The sequence below is a fragment of the Suncus etruscus genome, chromosome 16 (assembly GCF_024139225.1).
Source record: "Suncus etruscus isolate mSunEtr1 chromosome 16, mSunEtr1.pri.cur, whole genome shotgun sequence".
NCBI lineage: Eukaryota > Metazoa > Chordata > Mammalia > Eulipotyphla > Soricidae > Suncus > Suncus etruscus.
In genome coordinates this window covers 30,808,861-30,827,283 of record NC_064863.1, presented here as the reverse complement: position 1 = coordinate 30,827,283, position 18,423 = coordinate 30,808,861, and the positions used below count along the sequence as shown (strand labels likewise).

General features: G+C 36.6%; 1 protein-coding gene across 1 annotated transcript in view; it reads right to left on the bottom strand.

The window, feature by feature from the left end:
- Window positions 1-318: 318 nt before the first annotated feature.
- Window positions 319-18,423, bottom strand: part of DTHD1 (death domain containing 1) — an 84,777-nt gene continuing 66,672 nt past the window's right edge. The window contains 2 exon segments of the mRNA XM_049790115.1: window positions 319-743; window positions 8,189-8,247. Of these exon segments, the coding sequence (XP_049646072.1) occupies window positions 424-743; window positions 8,189-8,247 (379 nt within the window). The 3' untranslated portion in view covers window positions 319-423.

Genomic DNA, 18,423 nt, shown 5'->3' with positions numbered 1-18,423 from the left:
GAGAAGGGCATGAAATAAGAGGGGTTGGTTTAGGGGCCGGTGAGAGAGCCTAGAGGTAGGGTATTTGCCTTGCACTCAGCCGACCCAGGACAAATGGCGGTTCGAATCCTGGCATCTCATATGGTCCCCCCTGTCTGCCAGGAGCTATTTCTGAGCACAGAGCCAGGAGTAACATCTGAGCACCACCAGGTGTGACCCCATAATAAAAACAAAATGAAAGAGGGGTTGGTTTAGCCTGATTGCAGGACATTAAGCATTGCCCAGATTGGTTTTTCTCTTTGTCTCAAAGGCATGTCTCATCTAGCAAATAGATTCCCATCTACCAATGCTATCTGAGAATTCCCTGTAAGATGTTGAGAGTGACATTATTAGGCCCCCAGAATGCTTTTTTTAGAGTAAACCAAAGAGCATGCCACCGCATCTTTACTCAGCCATGTCAAACCACTGCTGGCGTTCTGTGAACACTTTGTTCTCCCACTTGAATTTGAGCTCCTCTGAGAGGTCACTCCTGCCAATCTTGCGCAGGTGGCGAGCCAGCAAGCGGGGCTTGTCGGTAGAATTGGGGAGCGATTTTTTCCAGAAGGAAAGCAATTCGTGGATTTGCTCCGTGAGGTCGTCGGGGTTCTTCAGCCTGATGAGCTGGATGGAGCTGCTTCGCAGAGGGAGGGACGAAGCCAGACCCATGGCGTTCTCCTCTGTGAGCTCCTCCGCCAGCCAATAGAGCAAGTTGTCCCAGAGGGTTTCTGCCAAGGGGTGTACAACAGCGGTGTTAGCATATATTCAACCTGGTTCAGAGGATTCAATGCTATGGCCAGCAAGGAGGGTGGGGAGAAGGGCTACAAGGGCCAAGTAGGTGTTTCTCTGGCTCATCAAGTCCACATATCCAAAAGATTTTTAAGGAGCCTCTGGGGCTATACCCTGCAAGCTCAGGAACATGGGGTGCAGTTGTTACAACTAGGGGTTTTTTTTTTGTTTTTTTTTTTTTTTTTTTTTTGGTTTTTGGGCCACACCCGGTGACGCTCAGGGGTTACTCCTGGCTATGCGCTCAGAAGTCGCTCCTGGCTTGGGGGACCATATGGGACGCCGGGGGATCGAACCGCGGTCCGTCTCCTAGGCTAGCGTAGGTAAGGCAGGCACCTTACCTCGAGCGCCACCGCCCGGCCCCACAACTAGGGTTTTTTTGCATGACAGGCATGGGCCTAGTTTGGTGCAAAGGAGCTGTGTTACCTACCTACTATTCTACACCTGTTTCCAAGTCATCTGCATGCTCTCTGTTTTGGTCTCTGAGCAGGAGATATGAGATTTGCTGCCTTGGCAATGCTCACTAATATCCAGGAGGGTTCATGTGGTCCCAGAAGATGTTAAAGCATAATAAAATTTTGGCTGATAAAAAGGTGGGGGCCAGTGAGATAGAGCAGCACCCCACAAATACAAACACCTTTTACTATTATAGAGATTATGGCAAGCTCTCAATAAATCTCCCATGTAAGAAGGCAAAATTGATAATATATCTATATCTATCTATCTATGTGTATCTTCCATGAAAGTATCTTCCATATTCCTTACTTAGAGGTTGAATACTTGTAAGGAGAATCTCTAGGGACCCTCCCTAAAGAGAACAGATGCTTCTCTCTCTGCCCTCAGATAACTACATAATATATTTACATATGTGAAGCAGATCTGTTTTTTATTCCTATCCACTGACTTAGTTATAAGAAAGGAGGAAGACCAATGGTTTTCAACCTTTTTCTGCTGTGGACCAGCACTGGTCCATGGTCTAGTGTTTGAAGGCCAGTGATCTAGATGTTCACTGCTGTTTGTCAGCTAGTCTCTTTCAGAACCTCCACTTTCAAATTTTTACACCTCTTTCTATTTCAATCACTAGTTGGATTGTGTGTACATATATATGTATATATAATTATCATGCTATACTTTCCCCAATAAAATCTTATAGCAATTATGTTCAATTGGCTTGTACCATTAAGCAAAACCTGTCCACTTAATGAATGGTGGATGTTAGCTCTCTTGAGAGCTGAACCTTTTATTAAATCTTGTTAAATTGTTTTTCAGGCTCTGTTCCAGATAATCGACGTAAGTCAGAGTAGGGTGAGAACCAAATTGGGCATTTTTAACAAGTTTCCAAATGATTCAGACTCTGTGGCTTCTATATTAAAATACTTAAATAGTGAAATTCAGATACATAAATTATACATAAAGCAAAGCTATCGCTACACCAACACCCAAATATACATATCAGTTCATTGAAATCTTCTTCCTTTCCACAACTATTTTTCCCCATACACCTACCTAGCCACAGAAAATGAACCTGATTTTGTTCTCTGAATCTTGTTACTTTTCTGTCAAGATTGCTCAGGAAATGATCCCAACACATTCTTGCTTTCCACTGTCATTTGCAAACCAATAATCTGCCTTCATCAAGAAGCACATTTATGTTGCTGTCCAAATTACCCAGGCAGGTTTTCTTTCCTCTACTCATATCTTCCATCTTTTGCATGGGCAGCTTCCTAGGCAACCCTATTGACAATGTCACAACTCTGGTAGCATGGTTCCTTAGTTTTGACAACTACAGTGGTCTGCATTTTCCAAAATGACTTCATTTTAGAAACCAACTTTTATGGATAATCCTTATGCTTCATTATCAACTAGAATTATGAATTATTCTATCTTCAAAGCTTTAGCTTGTCAGTTTATCTACCACTACCTAAACTTTCATGCTATCTATAACTTTGCTTCTGCTTCATATGAATCTTAGCATCATCACCAGCACTTCCTTTATTATTCCTGATCATTTTGTGATCTCTATTAGCTTTTACATACCTCCACTGTTTTTCCAATGACCCAAATATTTATCTGTGTATATCTATGTAAGTCACCTGTTTGATGGTAACTTGAATCTACATTAAAATGTCTTGTTCTCTTGTTCTTAACTTGTTCATCATCAGTCTGATTTCATGCATGCTGCATTAAATGACTAGGCTCAAAGCATTATGGTACTATACTGGATGTGATCGACTAAACTATTATCTTTTTCACCACATGATTCTTAAGTGGCTTACAAATCCATTAAGAGACCTTTTACCTGGATTTAATTTAAAATGAGATGGTAATGACCCAAACATTCTCTAACATCCCAAAGCCCCAATATCACTTTCATTCTGTTTCACTCAGCTAATGTCAATTTCTTCTCTTTTCCCCAAAGTCATTTGACCTGAGTTCTCATAACAATGTTTTTTATTTCCAATTCACTTTATTAGAAAATTCTACTCCTGTGTGTTTATTGGATTTCGCCACCACAGTGTCTAGTAATTTCTCTGAAAACATGAAAATATGTCTGTTCCTGTTTTTTAATCTGATCTTCACAGGTTCTTTCATGTTTCTTACATAGACCCTCAAGCCTCTCCTTTTCCTGTTTCTGCTTTTCTTTCACATTGCTATTTCTCCTATATGGTTACTACAAAATCTTTCAGTTCTGTAAAAAAAAAAAAAAAAAAAAAAACAAAAAACTTGATTTCTTGAGTTGTTCACTATCAACACTCTTCTAAACCTTTGCGTAAAGAATTTTATTTTTTAACTCCTGAGCACCGGTGTAACAGAAAAACAAAAAAAATACAAACAAACAAAGAATTCTAGTTCTTCTTTTAAAAACCTGTTTTCCAACCTTTTTAGAACCATATTAATTGTGACTTAGATGAACTTGTTCTTAGATTAAATCATTTGGGCTCCACAAAGCATTTTGCTCTTACCCTTGAGCTCAATAGATTGCCCTGATTTTTCTCACTCCCTCTTGATATAGATCTCTTTTCCCTTTGCTGTTTCTTTTTTTCCTAATATTGCTAAATTACTCCTTCCATTCTCAGTACTCCCCAATGACTCTCCTCTAATGAAGTCATCATCTTTTAGTGTCTTAAACATCTTTATGGAAAATACCTCAATAAAATACTTTATTTGTGGTTTCTCAAACCCTGCTATATCAATTGAAATATTCATTTCCTAATTATCTATATATACAATATTTCCTAATTATCTATATATACAATATACACAAAGATATCTTACTACTAATATATATATATATATATATATATATATATATATACTACAGTCAATGCAAAGTTCCTATTTCTAAAGTCAACTTTATCAATTCTGAATTTTACCTCTTTTCTCCTGCACATTAGTTCTATTTTTGTTCTTGGCAACTATATTTATTCAGCTGAGTAAGCAGATATATGCATTCACATTTCTCAGATGACTTGTTTTTTGCAATAAATCCAAATGTTACAGGCTTAAATTTAGACATATCTCAAAGAGCTTCTCTACTGCCCTACATTACTGATTCGATCTTAATCATTTTCCTGCCTCTTTTACTTTTCTTTTAGAAACATTGAAAGGAACAGATATTTTCAAAGTCTGATTTGGTCATATCCCTCATGTTGGTTAAATATCATCAATAGATTTTGAAACTCATAATTGAATTTTGCTTTACTCTCATCTCCATCATCATACTTGCAGCAGCTTGTTTGACATTAATTGTGTAAAACCATATTGGACAATAATATAGGGTTTCTTAATATCTCATAGAATCTTTTATCTGTGTTTTATTTTGATTGTTTTGTTTTATCTCTGATTTTTTTCAGTTTTGATTTTTCACACCACCTGCTATCTCTTTGGAAACCACTTTTTTTTTTTTTTACTTCTGTCAGGGTATATATCACTAAGTTTTAATTTCATCCTCCTCACTGTTTAGTAATATATGCAGGGAATATAAATATGCAGGAAAGCCTGCAAATTTTCTTTACAAATCTGTTAAAGTAATCCTTTCTCTACTGCTAATTCATCAGGGATGAAACTGACATTATAGGAAATATACTCACTGATTTACTTATGCCTTTTTAAGACCAATGCATTGTCACTTCTTCAGTAACTGTTAACATCACAAAATAAACTGTTTTCAAGACTAAAATATAATAGATGTCAATTTCATTAGATGACAATTTCTTTTTTTTTTTTTTTTTTTTTTTTGGTTTTTGGTTTTTGGGTCACACCCAGCGATGCTCAGGGGTTCCTCCTGGCTGTCTGCTCAGAAATAGCTCCTGGCAGGCACGGGGGACCATATGGGACACCGGGATTCGAACCAACCACCTTTGGTCCTGGATCGGCTGCTTGCAAGGCAAACGCCGCTGTGCTATCTCTCCGGGCCCAATAGATGACAATTTCAATTGTCATACATATCATTGCTATACAATTGCATTATGCAAAATGGCAATCAATCAAATAGTATCTTTTGTTCACATCAGTATAACTCTATAAAATCTATGGACCTCAAATGGAGTGTCAAGGATACACTTTTAAGACTTACAATTTAATAGTTCACATTTCATAACAAGCTATATCATCTACTTAAACTAAATATTTTATTGTCTGTGTAAAATTATATTTAGTAAAGATCATTTTTCTTCTAGAATCTAAGACACTTCAATTATATCAATATCTGAAAATGTGATGGTTTATACAAACCAAAGAAAATCCCATTATAATTTAAAACATTAATTTACATGAAAACATTAATTTATGACTATCAATATTTGTATTAAAGTATATTGTGACTCTATCAATTCCATCATCAAAGTGCTATTATCCACCTACCACAGTTCACTGAATCCCACCACTCTTTAGCTCTACTTGCTGACCTCAGTTTGGTAGATTCTAAAGTTTCTTTTCATTGGACACTGTCTGATTTTTTGCTATCTTTCTTTTTTTTAAAAAAAAAAAACAGAAGCTGAACAAAACTTTAATCAGCTAACCAATTATCTCTTACCTGACCAGGTCAGGGTTCTTTTTTGCAAGAGAGGAACCCCATCCAAAGTCATGAAGTGGATTATAAAGAGAAGGAATAGAGAGAAGTTCTGGCTTTTTGATGATCTTTGAAGTGATTGACTGCTGTCTAGGGGTACCTTCTTACTGCTCCCTGTGTCATTCTCCAATAGACTACCTGGTATGGCCAGGTAGCTTGCAGCGTTGTTAATGGAAATAGACTTGAGAAAATCTAGGTTTACAGCAAGTGGAGTCAAAATGGCGTCTCTCTTTGTTCAAAACCTAAGAGAAGCCTGACATGTGGCCTTTACAAAATGGCGTTCCTCCTTGTTCAGAACCCAGGACTTCACATTTCCTTCTCTTCTTATGGACCTGAGTCAAATCTTTGACTCTCCTTGAGGTTCCTCATCCTTGTGGTACTTATGGGAACATACTGGGACCTTAGCACAAGCATCTTAACTGCACCTATGTGTGCTTGAATAAAGCAGGTGAGGAAATTAATTATGCAAGGACCTACTAAGAAAATTATCAAAAAATTAACTATGCCCCAGCCAGGGTGGTTATCAGGAAGGTTTTCCAGGATGATTGAACCATTGTTCATGCCAGATGGTACAATCTTTCCATTGTCTTTTCCACTCCAGCAAACTAGCATTCACCTGCTGTAGTGTCTCATGGATGACCCCTGACTTTTTAGAATAGAAACATAGAAACACCATTGTTCCCCAGAGCCATGCACAGATCTTCTTCCTTTAGGAAGAGTAGGTTCAGTGCCCGCCTGTTCTGGAGAGCAACTTCAGCGAGGGAGGCAACTTGTTCTCCTAACATCCTGATAGAAAAATGAAACTGTCTCAGATCAGTGTCCTCTTGTTGGGAGAGTTGTTTAAATTGCATGTCTCCCTTGACAAAGGAGGCCACTCCCAACCCAGTTGCTAAAGAGATGGAATAAGGGGAACACCCTCTTCTAGTGGGGATGATAACTTTTCTCAACTTATTCTCACCCACCATCTCCTTCCAGGTATGACACCTGGTTAGAATGATCATGATGCAAAACTCATCTGGGTTTGCAAGAGCAGTGGCAAATATAAAGGAGGTCAGTCCGTCGGTACACACAAAATCATGCCCCATTCGGTCTCAGATGGGAATTACTTCTCCATGCAGGTATATTGGCCTCTCCAACCTCTTTGCAATAGTCCAGATAAGAAGAGGGGACCCGGGTGGTCCCTCTAGAGGTGGGAAAGTGGCACATGCCTGTGCCTTGTATTAACTGCAGGGTGATTCTCCCCTCAGTCTAGGGGCAGTCAGAGTCTGTTGTCTGGACCAATGCTCCCACTTTTCCTACTTCCATGAGATATGGGGGTTTAAGGTTCAAACATAACCAGCAGTCTTTGGCCAGCCCCAGCCGGGTGCCATTGAGAAAATGACAGGTTGCTTCTATGGTCCTGTGTGCCTCTTCCCCTTCAGTTATTGGGCCAAGAAGTGGTACAGGATTGTGGGGCTCAGATTAGTGCCTTAAGGCAGTATTGAGCTACTGACTCCCTCCTTATTTTGTATTAACTATTGTTTACCTACTAGAAGTTAGTCTGGGTATATTCTCCTAAAATCCCTACTGATATTTGACACAGACAGTCTGCTCTGGTTAACAGCACACCCAAAACTCTGCCTGAGACCTCCAGCCTCAGCCTCTGGGTCTAACTCCCTCTGTGCTGTCAGGAGGCATACCTGACACATTCCTATACCCTGCAGAGAAAGTTTCTCTCCCCCACATTTTAAGGAACTCTATTTTGGACAAGCATAAAATGAGAATGCTCTTAAGGCAATTTACCAATCCCAGAACTCTAACACATGGTTTAGTGTCCACTTCTTTTTAACACTTACACCTCAGTCCTTTGCTTTGTTTCTTAATATACTGCATGAGTGATATCAACTACTTCTGACAAACTTACTTTTCTTAGCAATGACCTCTGAAGCTCCATACATGTTTCCATAAGATAAGCTATAATTATTTATCTTTTCTAATAGCAGAGTAGTATGCTATTGTATATATGTGTACATACCTATATTTGTGTGTTTATATATCATATACTAATACAAAGTCATAAAACTTTTATTCAACAGTGCAATATTATTTTGTTCCATCACATAACTTTTTTATGCTGAGCTTGAATCCAGGATCTGTTGCATGTGAAACATCTATTCTATCAGAACTATATCCCCAATCTCCAAGATTTAAGTTGAGGCATATGATGGTTGCTCAATTTCAAAATTATGTTGTCCATTTCTCTTAATATAAAATTAACATGTATAAAGTATCAGAGGAAAATGCTACAATAAAGAGAATAAAGCAAATATTTATTACCTAAAGGATCTGTAGAAATTCTCTTGGTACTCCGTGGGCGGTTGATTAATTTTTTTATGCTATTGGGAAGAAGGGCACAGAATCAGCAGAAGAAATCATTACTTTATAAAACAAACTGCAAACAAAAATCCATTTCAACTTTACCCCTATTTGAAGGAAGTTCTAGATTGTATCCTTGAAAATTAGATTATCTATATGTGCATGCATACTCAGCAATTGCTTCCCAATATAAAGTAAGGTAAAGTAACCCAGGTATTTTAGCAAATTACAATTTATGAATACATAGCTAAACATTTTATAGCAGTCATTTTAACTCCAAAAAATTCTTCCAGCTGAAATTTGAAACTAGAGTATAGAACCTCTATGCAACAAATAGTATTTTAGAAAATAGTCACCATGTAACAGACATCTTATCAAAACACTTAGCACAGATCCTGGTACCAATAAGGTACTTGAAAAAAAATCATGAATAAATGAATATATTAGCATCACACATGATCCCACAATCACTAAAATATTTTAAGTATTGTTCTTAGACCAGTATTTTATCAAGAAGCATTAAGGGGCCAATGAGACAGTACTACAGGTAAGGTGTTTAATGTGAATGACCTGGGTTTAATCCCCAGAAACTCATATGGTCTCCTGAGCACTTTCTAGAGTGATGCGAAAGTGCAGAGCCAATTCTAAGGCTTGAGCGCTATCAGGTGTGGCCCAAAAACAAAATAAACAAAAATAATAACTAATTAAAAATACAACCATTAAATTTCTATACTATCTTCAGAACCTTTACTCCAAGTCAATGTGGGATTGTGAAACTAGTACAAGAGACAAAGTGAAAATAACTGGCATTAGAAACCTACTTAGAGTTATACATTGTTTTGATTCTTCAGTCTCAGCTGTCATATGTAAATATTTGAAATTTTTTTTATCTAAATCATCAGAGTAGATTTATATATTATTATTGTTAGAGGATTGCATCTAGAAGTGATCAGGGCTTACTACTGACTCTGATCTCAGTGATCAATTTTGGTGATGATCACAGGATCATCTTCAGTCCCAGGCTGAACTAAGGTCAGCCTAATGCTATGTAAGTACCTAAATCCATCTGCTATCTCTCCACCACTAGTAACTATATTTGTTAGAGCCTAAAATTGAAATGACTTAAATATTCTGAAATAGGCAAAAAAAATTGAGTAAACTCTGGTTTATCCACCCTGTAGAATAGGATTCAGTAACATAGAAAATATTACATGGAGTAATGTAAATGGACTCAGGATATTGTGCTGAAATTTTACCTCATTATGAATTTGGCCTCATAATGTCAATTATTCTATGATAGGATTTATATCACATTTGAAAATTACAAAACTTTAATACTGTGGAAAAGATGTGTACTTTCCAAATACTAGAGATGATGAGAAGTGACCATAAAAAAAGATTTCCTGATGATAGATTAGTTTCTTCTGTTATACATTATGTTTTCTGTTATATATGCTAAACAAAACTACACATTTACTAAAATAAAATCAAAATATATTTGTGATTATCATCAATGTCTTATTTCCAGTTTTAATGTTTAATTATAATTATGTATAAGCACTGGAAAAAACTAGATCTGTACTGTATTTGAACTTCTTATAATTCTATAATTAGTTCAAATGCTTTTACAGTATACTTCCTAGCAATTATATAAGAATGAAATAAGTGTTCTAAGTCAGTGCATAAGTGTCATTTGACTCATGAAACATATGCAGTACCATATTATTAAATCTAAACAACTTATTTTGTAGTTATTATTGTCATGGATATCATGTAAACATTTGTATGAAATTTCATATGAAATAAGACCATTTCATGGGATGTTGTGACAAACATAAGAATAACATAAACTTAACTATATTAATACCTGTAACACTGGAAAAAATTGAATAAGTACTTGAACTATTACTATATACAAACACCTATCAAAAACTAAGAGGAAAATATCATTTTGATAGTACAACACAATACCATTTTATAGTACATATGGTTTGATTTTACTTGAGGTAGATGATTTTCCAAGTACATGTCTATTTCTCACCAGTTCTCATTTATTCTTCCTTCACTGGTGTCTTATAGCAACTTGATTCATTTGGGGATTAGTTTTTTTTTATTTTAATTTTATTGAAACCATCATGATTTACAAAGACCTTCATAGTTGGATTTTAAACATACAATGAATCAGGGAGAATCCCACCACCAGTGTTGACCTTCCACCTCCAATGTTTCCCAGGCACATCACTGGGGATAATTTTTATGTGTTTAAAAAACCATAAAAGCTATAGATTGTGGTAGAGGAGGAAACCCCTGGTTCCTTAAGATTTTCTTCACATTGTGCTATTATCCCACATTTTCTCCTCATCAAAGATTTTCCGCACCTGATTTTCTTTGCCTGGCTTGTATGATTTTTATTTGGGTGCTATTTTTTCCTGCATATATAACTTTACATATATTTTGCTGGTACTCAGATTCAGCTCTGATCCAAACAGGAAAACTTCTGCAATCCTCTGTAATATTGTCTCTTACAGGCAGTAGTGTAGACATGTAACTCCCCAGATGCCATTACTCATGAGTTTGACTCAGATTTCACGTGACTTTCCTCTTTTTAGTCATTCCAGTCAAAACGTGATGTTATTTCATCTTCTCTAATTTTCTCAAAAAAATGTTTTCTATTTCTCTAAAGCAATCTGCTTTATGTTAATGGTATAGTTTTCTGTAAATAGTCCTCTAAGTGCTACTTTAAACCAATCTATGCTTAGGAGATTCTGGATAAATTAAAATTTGGTTCTCAAGGTCCTGTAAATAAACTCCCTCACTAGGTTTCCTTGTAAAGGATTAATGGGCTTTCATTTTCTTTTCACTATAAATAAATCTTTCAAGGGCACCAATCTAGAATCTTACAAAAGATATATGCATATATTGGCATGTCTTTTTTGTTCTAAATAACAAAATGCATCAGTAACTTGGAAATTACTTGAAAATTCCAACTATGACAAACACTATTATTTGAAAGTGATCATTGTGTTTTAACATTATGGGACTATTTTTGGTTAAGAATCCTACAATTACTGACAATCTTTTTAATGTATTTTTTTAATCTTTGTGCCATACTTGGATATGCTCAAAACATACTCAAGGATCACTCCTGGTAGGATTTGGGAGATCATAGCAGGTGCTGGGGATAGAGCCCTGGCCAGTCATGTTTAAGTCAAGCACTCTAAACACTGTACTAGTTTCTGATTATATTTTCTTTACTACCACACCTAAGTGCAATACTGTTACCAATTTTTGAAAATCAAAAAAATAATATTTAGTTGAGAGTTTATAGTGTGCCTATTTTACTTTTGTGGTTAAGTAAAATAACTAAACATGGACGATGCCATAATGTCACCTTTTTTTAATTTTTATTTTGATCATACTGGCTTATATATCTTTCACAGTAGTATTTTAGATATATATTAACATTGAATCAGGGGAATACCCATCACCAAATTTGACCTCCCCATCCCCGTTCCCTTCCTGCAATGCATATCCCCCACCATCACCCCCCCCAGGTGCTAGAGTAGGTGGTCCCCTCTTTTTCTAGCTTACTATTAGTAATCATATATCTGTTTGGTCCTGGTACCCTCCTTTGTTTCCCTCTCTAATTGAGAGGCGGAGCTAGATAATTTGAGTTATGTGGTTTTGTTTGAAGAAAAGAAAAGCAATAGAATGGGGTAAAAATAAATAAATAAATAAATAAATAAAAATAAGTAAATAAAAGATAAATTAAATAAGCTGAAAATGGACGGAGTTCTTCTAGAGGCTTTCAATCTCAGTTTGAGCGAGGACATGAAAAAGGTAATTGAAACACCACAACAATAAAGAAAGAAATATCAAATTAAATATCCAGTGAGCACTACAGCAATAAAGACAAAACACCACACAATAGTCTCGGTTCTGAAATCAAACCATGCTGTAGTGCAAAAAAAAAGAGAAAGATAAAATAAAATAAAATTGGAGACATCAAATTTAATATCTACACTAAAATAAGATGTAAAAAAATAGATCAATCAATAAATATATGTGGAAAAATGATTATTTTGTGTTTTTTTTCTTTTTCCCCCTGCATAGGCACAATAACTATTGGGGATATTATAGGGGTAATGTCACCTTTTTATTACTTCACATGGACCCTTCAAATGTCACCCCTCAATGGTGGTTCAAGAACCACCATTGGTTAATTTGGTTTCTTCTCTTTATATCATAATCCTTTAATGACCAATAAAGTGTCTTGTTCTCATGTAAATTATTATATTTTAGATATTATTTTGGACATAAAACAGAGAGGCTATGTTCTCTTGACTTAAATGCCCCTTTTCTTTACTTTCTATCAAATATTCCAGAAATTAAATCAGATTTTCCAGGGACAGGTATAATTCTACCTCTTTTTCATAGTAATAGAAATTTTCTATTAGGGAATTTATGCACAACTGTGAGCTTTCTTTTCTTTTAAATTGAGATCTTTGTTGTGCTTTGCTATTCAGTTTTAAATCATGAATACTTTAAAATGCTTTATCTGTAGTGCCATGATTGATAGAGCTGTTAATGGCAAGGTTTATTGCATGCAGTATTCCAACACTACACTCTTCCCACCACCAAAGTCTCTGCTTCTCTGTGACTCCCATACATTTTTTTAATTAATTCAATCATTTCTCCCTCCTCCTAAGGTTTTATATCAAATATTTGTTAATTTTTCTATGAAGTATGAGCTTAGAACTGGACCACTTGTGAGCCTTGAACTCAATGAATTATTAATAGCCATGGGGATAAACTCTGGACCATCAAGAGAATTATTATCACCATAAATTTCACATTTATGGTTTTGGTTGGGCAAGAGGGATACTCAGCAATATTTTTATGTATCTCTGAAGATTTTTCCACCATTCTTTATTAAGATATTTTAAATCTTTAAAACTTTTCCCAGGATCTCTACCTCACCCTGTCTACCACTATCTCAGAAGCAAAATGAAAACAAACAAAAAAATCCCAATTTTGTTTCATCCACTAAGAAATGAAGCAGTGATTCTTCAGACCCTCAGTGTTCTTGAAAATAAAATTATCAAAAAAGGCAAAAAGTAAGTTCACACTTTGATTTATGGTCTCTGGTCTCACATTTAGAACAAGCAAGTGGTTTTTAGTTTTGCTAAGTGAGAATGTCACAATATCACAGCTCAAGAGTAGATTAGATGTCATCACTCAGGGCAAGTGAAAGAGTAAAAGCTTGTTCACCAACGATGCTTCCCCTAATACAGGCTTCTGAGGCACAGTGGGATCATAGGTGAAAAGAATTTAAAACCACTTTGTCACTTTGTTTCTGAATAAAAACCACCAGTTCTCAGGGGCTTACTTACTTCTTGCTCTGCACCAAGGATCACTCCTGGCAGAAGGCCACATGTGGTGCTAAGGTTCAAACCTGGGTCAGTGCATGCAAAACAAATATCCTACCCATTGTACTATTGCACTAGGGCTCTAAATCCACTTTCTTAATTTGTCACTCCTAAGCTGTTTTATCTTACTTTTCCTAGACTTTAAAATCACTATTATAATATTTATTCAAAAGCATGCTAAATTAGTTCATTTCCCTGGAACCGGATATGTTCGAAATAACAGTCACATAATTGATTTTATCAAAAAGTATTTTGGGCCAGAGAGAAGCATGGAGGTAGAGCCTTTGCCTTGCATGCTGAAGGACGGTGGTTCGAATCCCGGCATCCCATATGTTCCCCCGAGCCTGCCAGGAGCGATTTCTGAGTGTAGAGTCAAGAGGAATCCCTGAGCACTGCCGGGTGTGAATCAAAAACCAAAACCAAAAAAAAAGTTTTTTCTTCCTTCATTTTGGAGCCATACTCTGTAGTGTGCAAGACCTACTTCTTGCTCTGTGCTCAAGAGTGACCCCCTGGTTTTGTTCATAGAAGCATATAAGGTACCAGAGATGATATCTACAAGAATGTAAGCTCCTGTTTCCCTTACCCTCTCTCCAGCCTTTTGTCATACAAATGTTGATGGACCTAGTCTTTTCTATGCTGAGAAGCTTTCTATGCCAAATGCCAATACATAGATGATAGTTTGAAGATTTATTTGTACAAGCTAGTCCTGAAGTTTATAGCAGACTTTCTAAAGACTCGCTAAAGACTTTTAGCCAAGCAAGAAATTTGTAGCTTTAATCTTCGACAAGACTCACTCACATGAGGGGATGTTGTAGCATTCTCAAGATGGCACTGGAGTGAAATAAATTAACCTCACTCTAAACACAGCAGGAAAGCAAGGCCAGCACTAGGGACACCCCAATCATGAAGGTTTGGCTTTAGGTCTATTGGTTTGTGAACATCATAACCCCATCAGTGCCTGACTTAACAGGAAGAGCATAATTCATAGTAGTGAGATCAGCAGGGCTGATCATTATCTTATGATAATGATGTTCATTATCTTATTTTAAGAATAAAGTTTTGGGGAGACAGAGTGATAGCATAGTGCGTAAGGCATTTGATGACCTGGCTTTAATCTCCGGCATCCCATATGGTCCCCCAAGTATGCCAGGAGTAATTTCTGAGCACTTGTGGGTGTGGCCCCTTCCCCACCAAAGAAAACAATGAAGTCTGAAAAAAAAAGTCGTTCCAACCATTTCACATATTTTTGAAGGACTAAGCAGAAACAATGACATAAATAATCTTTCAAGCCAACTCACAAGAATACTGTTACTTCTTGGCTCAAAGAGAAATGAAAAGTGATAGTGTTTTAATGTAACCGTGACTTCAAATTCTCAGCATCTCCACTTGTCAACCCAATGTTGGAATGGTTGGGCAGGAAAGACTTCTGGCACTGGATGAACCATGTAGCAAGAGGCCACAGAGCATAGCAGCTAGTGTTAGTGTAACTCAGTTCATTGAAATCTTACAAAATCAACTTCTCAAATAGAAACTATATTTGTTTTGTCCCTAGAGTTTGTTTCTGGAGCAATCAAGAAAGATGATTTCCCTTCATAACATCATTATTTAAAACACCTCGTTTTTAGAAAGCTATTAGTTCTCAAATTTAGAACAAATGTTAGCCATTGTTTTGCTTATTCTTTTTTACTTTCTCTTATTAAAAATCTGTTTATAAAAGTCTTTTTTAAATAGATAGAAATTATAATAGTAAGTAAATTAGGCTTTGTGAAAGACTGAAATTAAATGTGATTCATAGCTTTGCTTTTCTGTGACTTGGTAGCTTTTGTTTAATGTAAACTTTCAGTCCATGTGTTTCTGAGTTAACTATGTAAGGGAACAAAAGCCAAAGGGTGGGGAGCTGCATTCTTGCTGAAATCTGAAGCTCAATATCTGCAGATCCCATTTCTGGTACCTACTGTGGCATTCCAAAGCTCAGTTTTGAAATTAAGAGAAGTTTTAAATAATGCCTAATCTGATGTAATTGGATGTAGGAAGAGAAGTAGGAATACTTTTGCTTAAGACTTTAGTGGTAGGCAGAGAGATATGATCAAATCATAAAAGGCCAGCTTCCTCCTGTGTGTCCTAGACTCTCTTCCACCTCATTCCTGCTCTGTCTCTTTAAGGAAATGTCTGCATTTGCTCTCATTTTAGTTCTCTTAAGTAATAATTGCCATTATTTTGGGGGGTTGGGAGGAGAGTACATAATTGTCTTCTTGAAGTTCAAAGAAGTTTTAGCAAGTAGATTAGTTGTGATGAGACAGTTGAGATATTTTGAATGCCAGCATGCTGGAGAACTTTGCCAGACTAGTAATTACTTAATGTAGTTTAGAATGCAGGTTGCACAAGTGGTTGCTCTGAACGCTTAATAGCTCTTGAAGGAAAAAAGATAGTGTATACTTTAGTGTCAAAATTAGTGTGGTTGTGTTGTGAAGTCACTATGGACCCAGTCATGGTGTGTATGTGTTCCCATGGGCCTGCACTTAGTGAAGGTCAAGTTCAAGGAATAAAAAGTTGTCTACTTAGGGCACAAGAGATAGCAAGGGGGTAAGGCGTTTGCCTTTCATGCAGAAGGTCATTGGTTCAAATCCTGGCATCCCATATGGTCCTCCGACCCTGCCAGGAGCAATTTCTGAGCGTGGAGCCAGGAGTAACCCCTGAGTGCTGCCAGGTGTGACCCAAAAAACAAAAGAAAAAAAAAGTTGTCTATTTAGGAAATGACACACAGGGTATATAAGGACAACATGCAGTAGGAACATACCTCTGACCCCAGCACTACATGGTTTTCCAAATACACCAGGAGTGATACCTGAGCATACCTGAGTGATACCTGAGCATACCTGAGTGATACCAGGAAAAAACCCTGAGAACTGCTGAGTGTGGCCCAGAAATAAATAAAAACTAAACAAATTAAGAACTCACCTCTATTCATTGATAACTCTTATTTCCTATTACTCTTTGTGTGTTTACCCTATACTTAAAAGCTTATACTGAGGCTAAAGACAGAGAGTAAGGTGTATACCTTCTTTGATTCAACCCAAGTTAATTTCCTGGCACTGCATGGCCTCCCCATATCATCTGTATTGCCCTTGAGGTTCCTAAGTATCACAGATTTGTTGTAGTTCTAAATTCTTCTGAATTCTACTAAGTTGGCCTGATTGTTCTAGCACTGTAGAATCTGAGCAGCATCCTTGCACCCTAGCACTAAAACCTGGGCTAACTGAATGCAAGAGAGTGACCCCTGGAACCATGGTCTCTCTGTCTCTGTCTCTTTCTGTCTATCTCTGTCTCTCTGTCTCTGTCTCTTTCTGTCTATCTCTGTCTCTCTGTCTCTGTCTCTTTCTGTCTATCTCTGTCTCTCTGTCTCTGTCTCTCTCTCTCTCTTCACACACACACACACACACACACACACACACATGCACACACACATACACACACACACACACACTTAGTACTGCCATTCCTCTAGAAACTAATAGACTTTTCTATAAGTCTTAGTTAATGAGCTTGCACAGCCTTGTATAGGTACAGGAAACCTGTTCTGTTTCTAACTGTATTACTTATGCATCTGATATCATTGTTCTGTAATATTGACAAAAAGGGGAGAACTGTAATCCAAAAATAAGAATAAAAAATAGATGTCACTGTAATACAGTTCATCACAAAAATTCATCATGGAATTATTATCTTTTTATCATTTGCTTTAAGGCATTTATGCAAGATGTTATTTTCGCAGGTAATTATTATAATTTCTTGTGGCAACAACTCCTCCCATTCAATCCTCTCTCCCACTTGCCTCCTACAAACTTATGGAGATTTTTCTGGTAAATAGGTCACTTATTTTGTAGTTAGAAGATAAACAAGTAAAATTGATATTCATAATAGTAGACCAAGGAAATACATTTAATTAGCATTTTGGGGGTATATCTTTAGCAGGGATTTTACCAGAAGAAGCCCTTAAGATACCATAACTGAGAATAATTTTTGCTGCTTCCTTATTTTTAATAAACTGCTCTTCAACAAATTAACAGTTATCATTAGTTTAATGGAGAGTTTAGTTTGCAGCATAACAGTAAAATGTGTATCCTCATTCTTAAATGTATGACTCCTATTAATGGTTTTGCATTGTTCACTAAGTTACAAAGAATATTATTGAATAAGTGACAATGAACAAGATGAAAATTAGCACAATACTGTGCACTGCAGTTTCAGGTTTAGCACAGAATAACTATAATAGAATCCACAGTGCAGTGGTGGACATTCTGGGTATAAGAGGCAGGCTAGATTTTATTTTTCCAGTCAGGCCATTAAGATGTTGAACATTGGAGCCAGCAAGATATTTACAGTGGGTATGGTTCAATCTGTGGCTTCACAAATGTTCCTTGAGCATCTCCAGTAGTGATACCTTGAGAGTAGAACCAGGAGTAAGCCTTGAGCACTGCTATGTGTGTTCTTCAGTATCCCTCTCAAAAAAATGTAAAAAAGGAGTGGGAGAGATAGCATGGAGGTAAGGTGTTTGCCTTGCATGCAGAAGGACCGGTGGTTTGAATCCCGGCATCCCATATGGTCCCCTGAGCCTACCAGGAGGAATTTCTAAGTGTAGAGCCAGGAATAACCCCTGAGCGCTGCCAGGTGTGACCCAATAACCAAAAAATTAAATTAAATTATATTAAATTAAATTAAATTAAAATTAAAATTAAAAAGGTGAACATTGTAAGTCTGTACTATAAA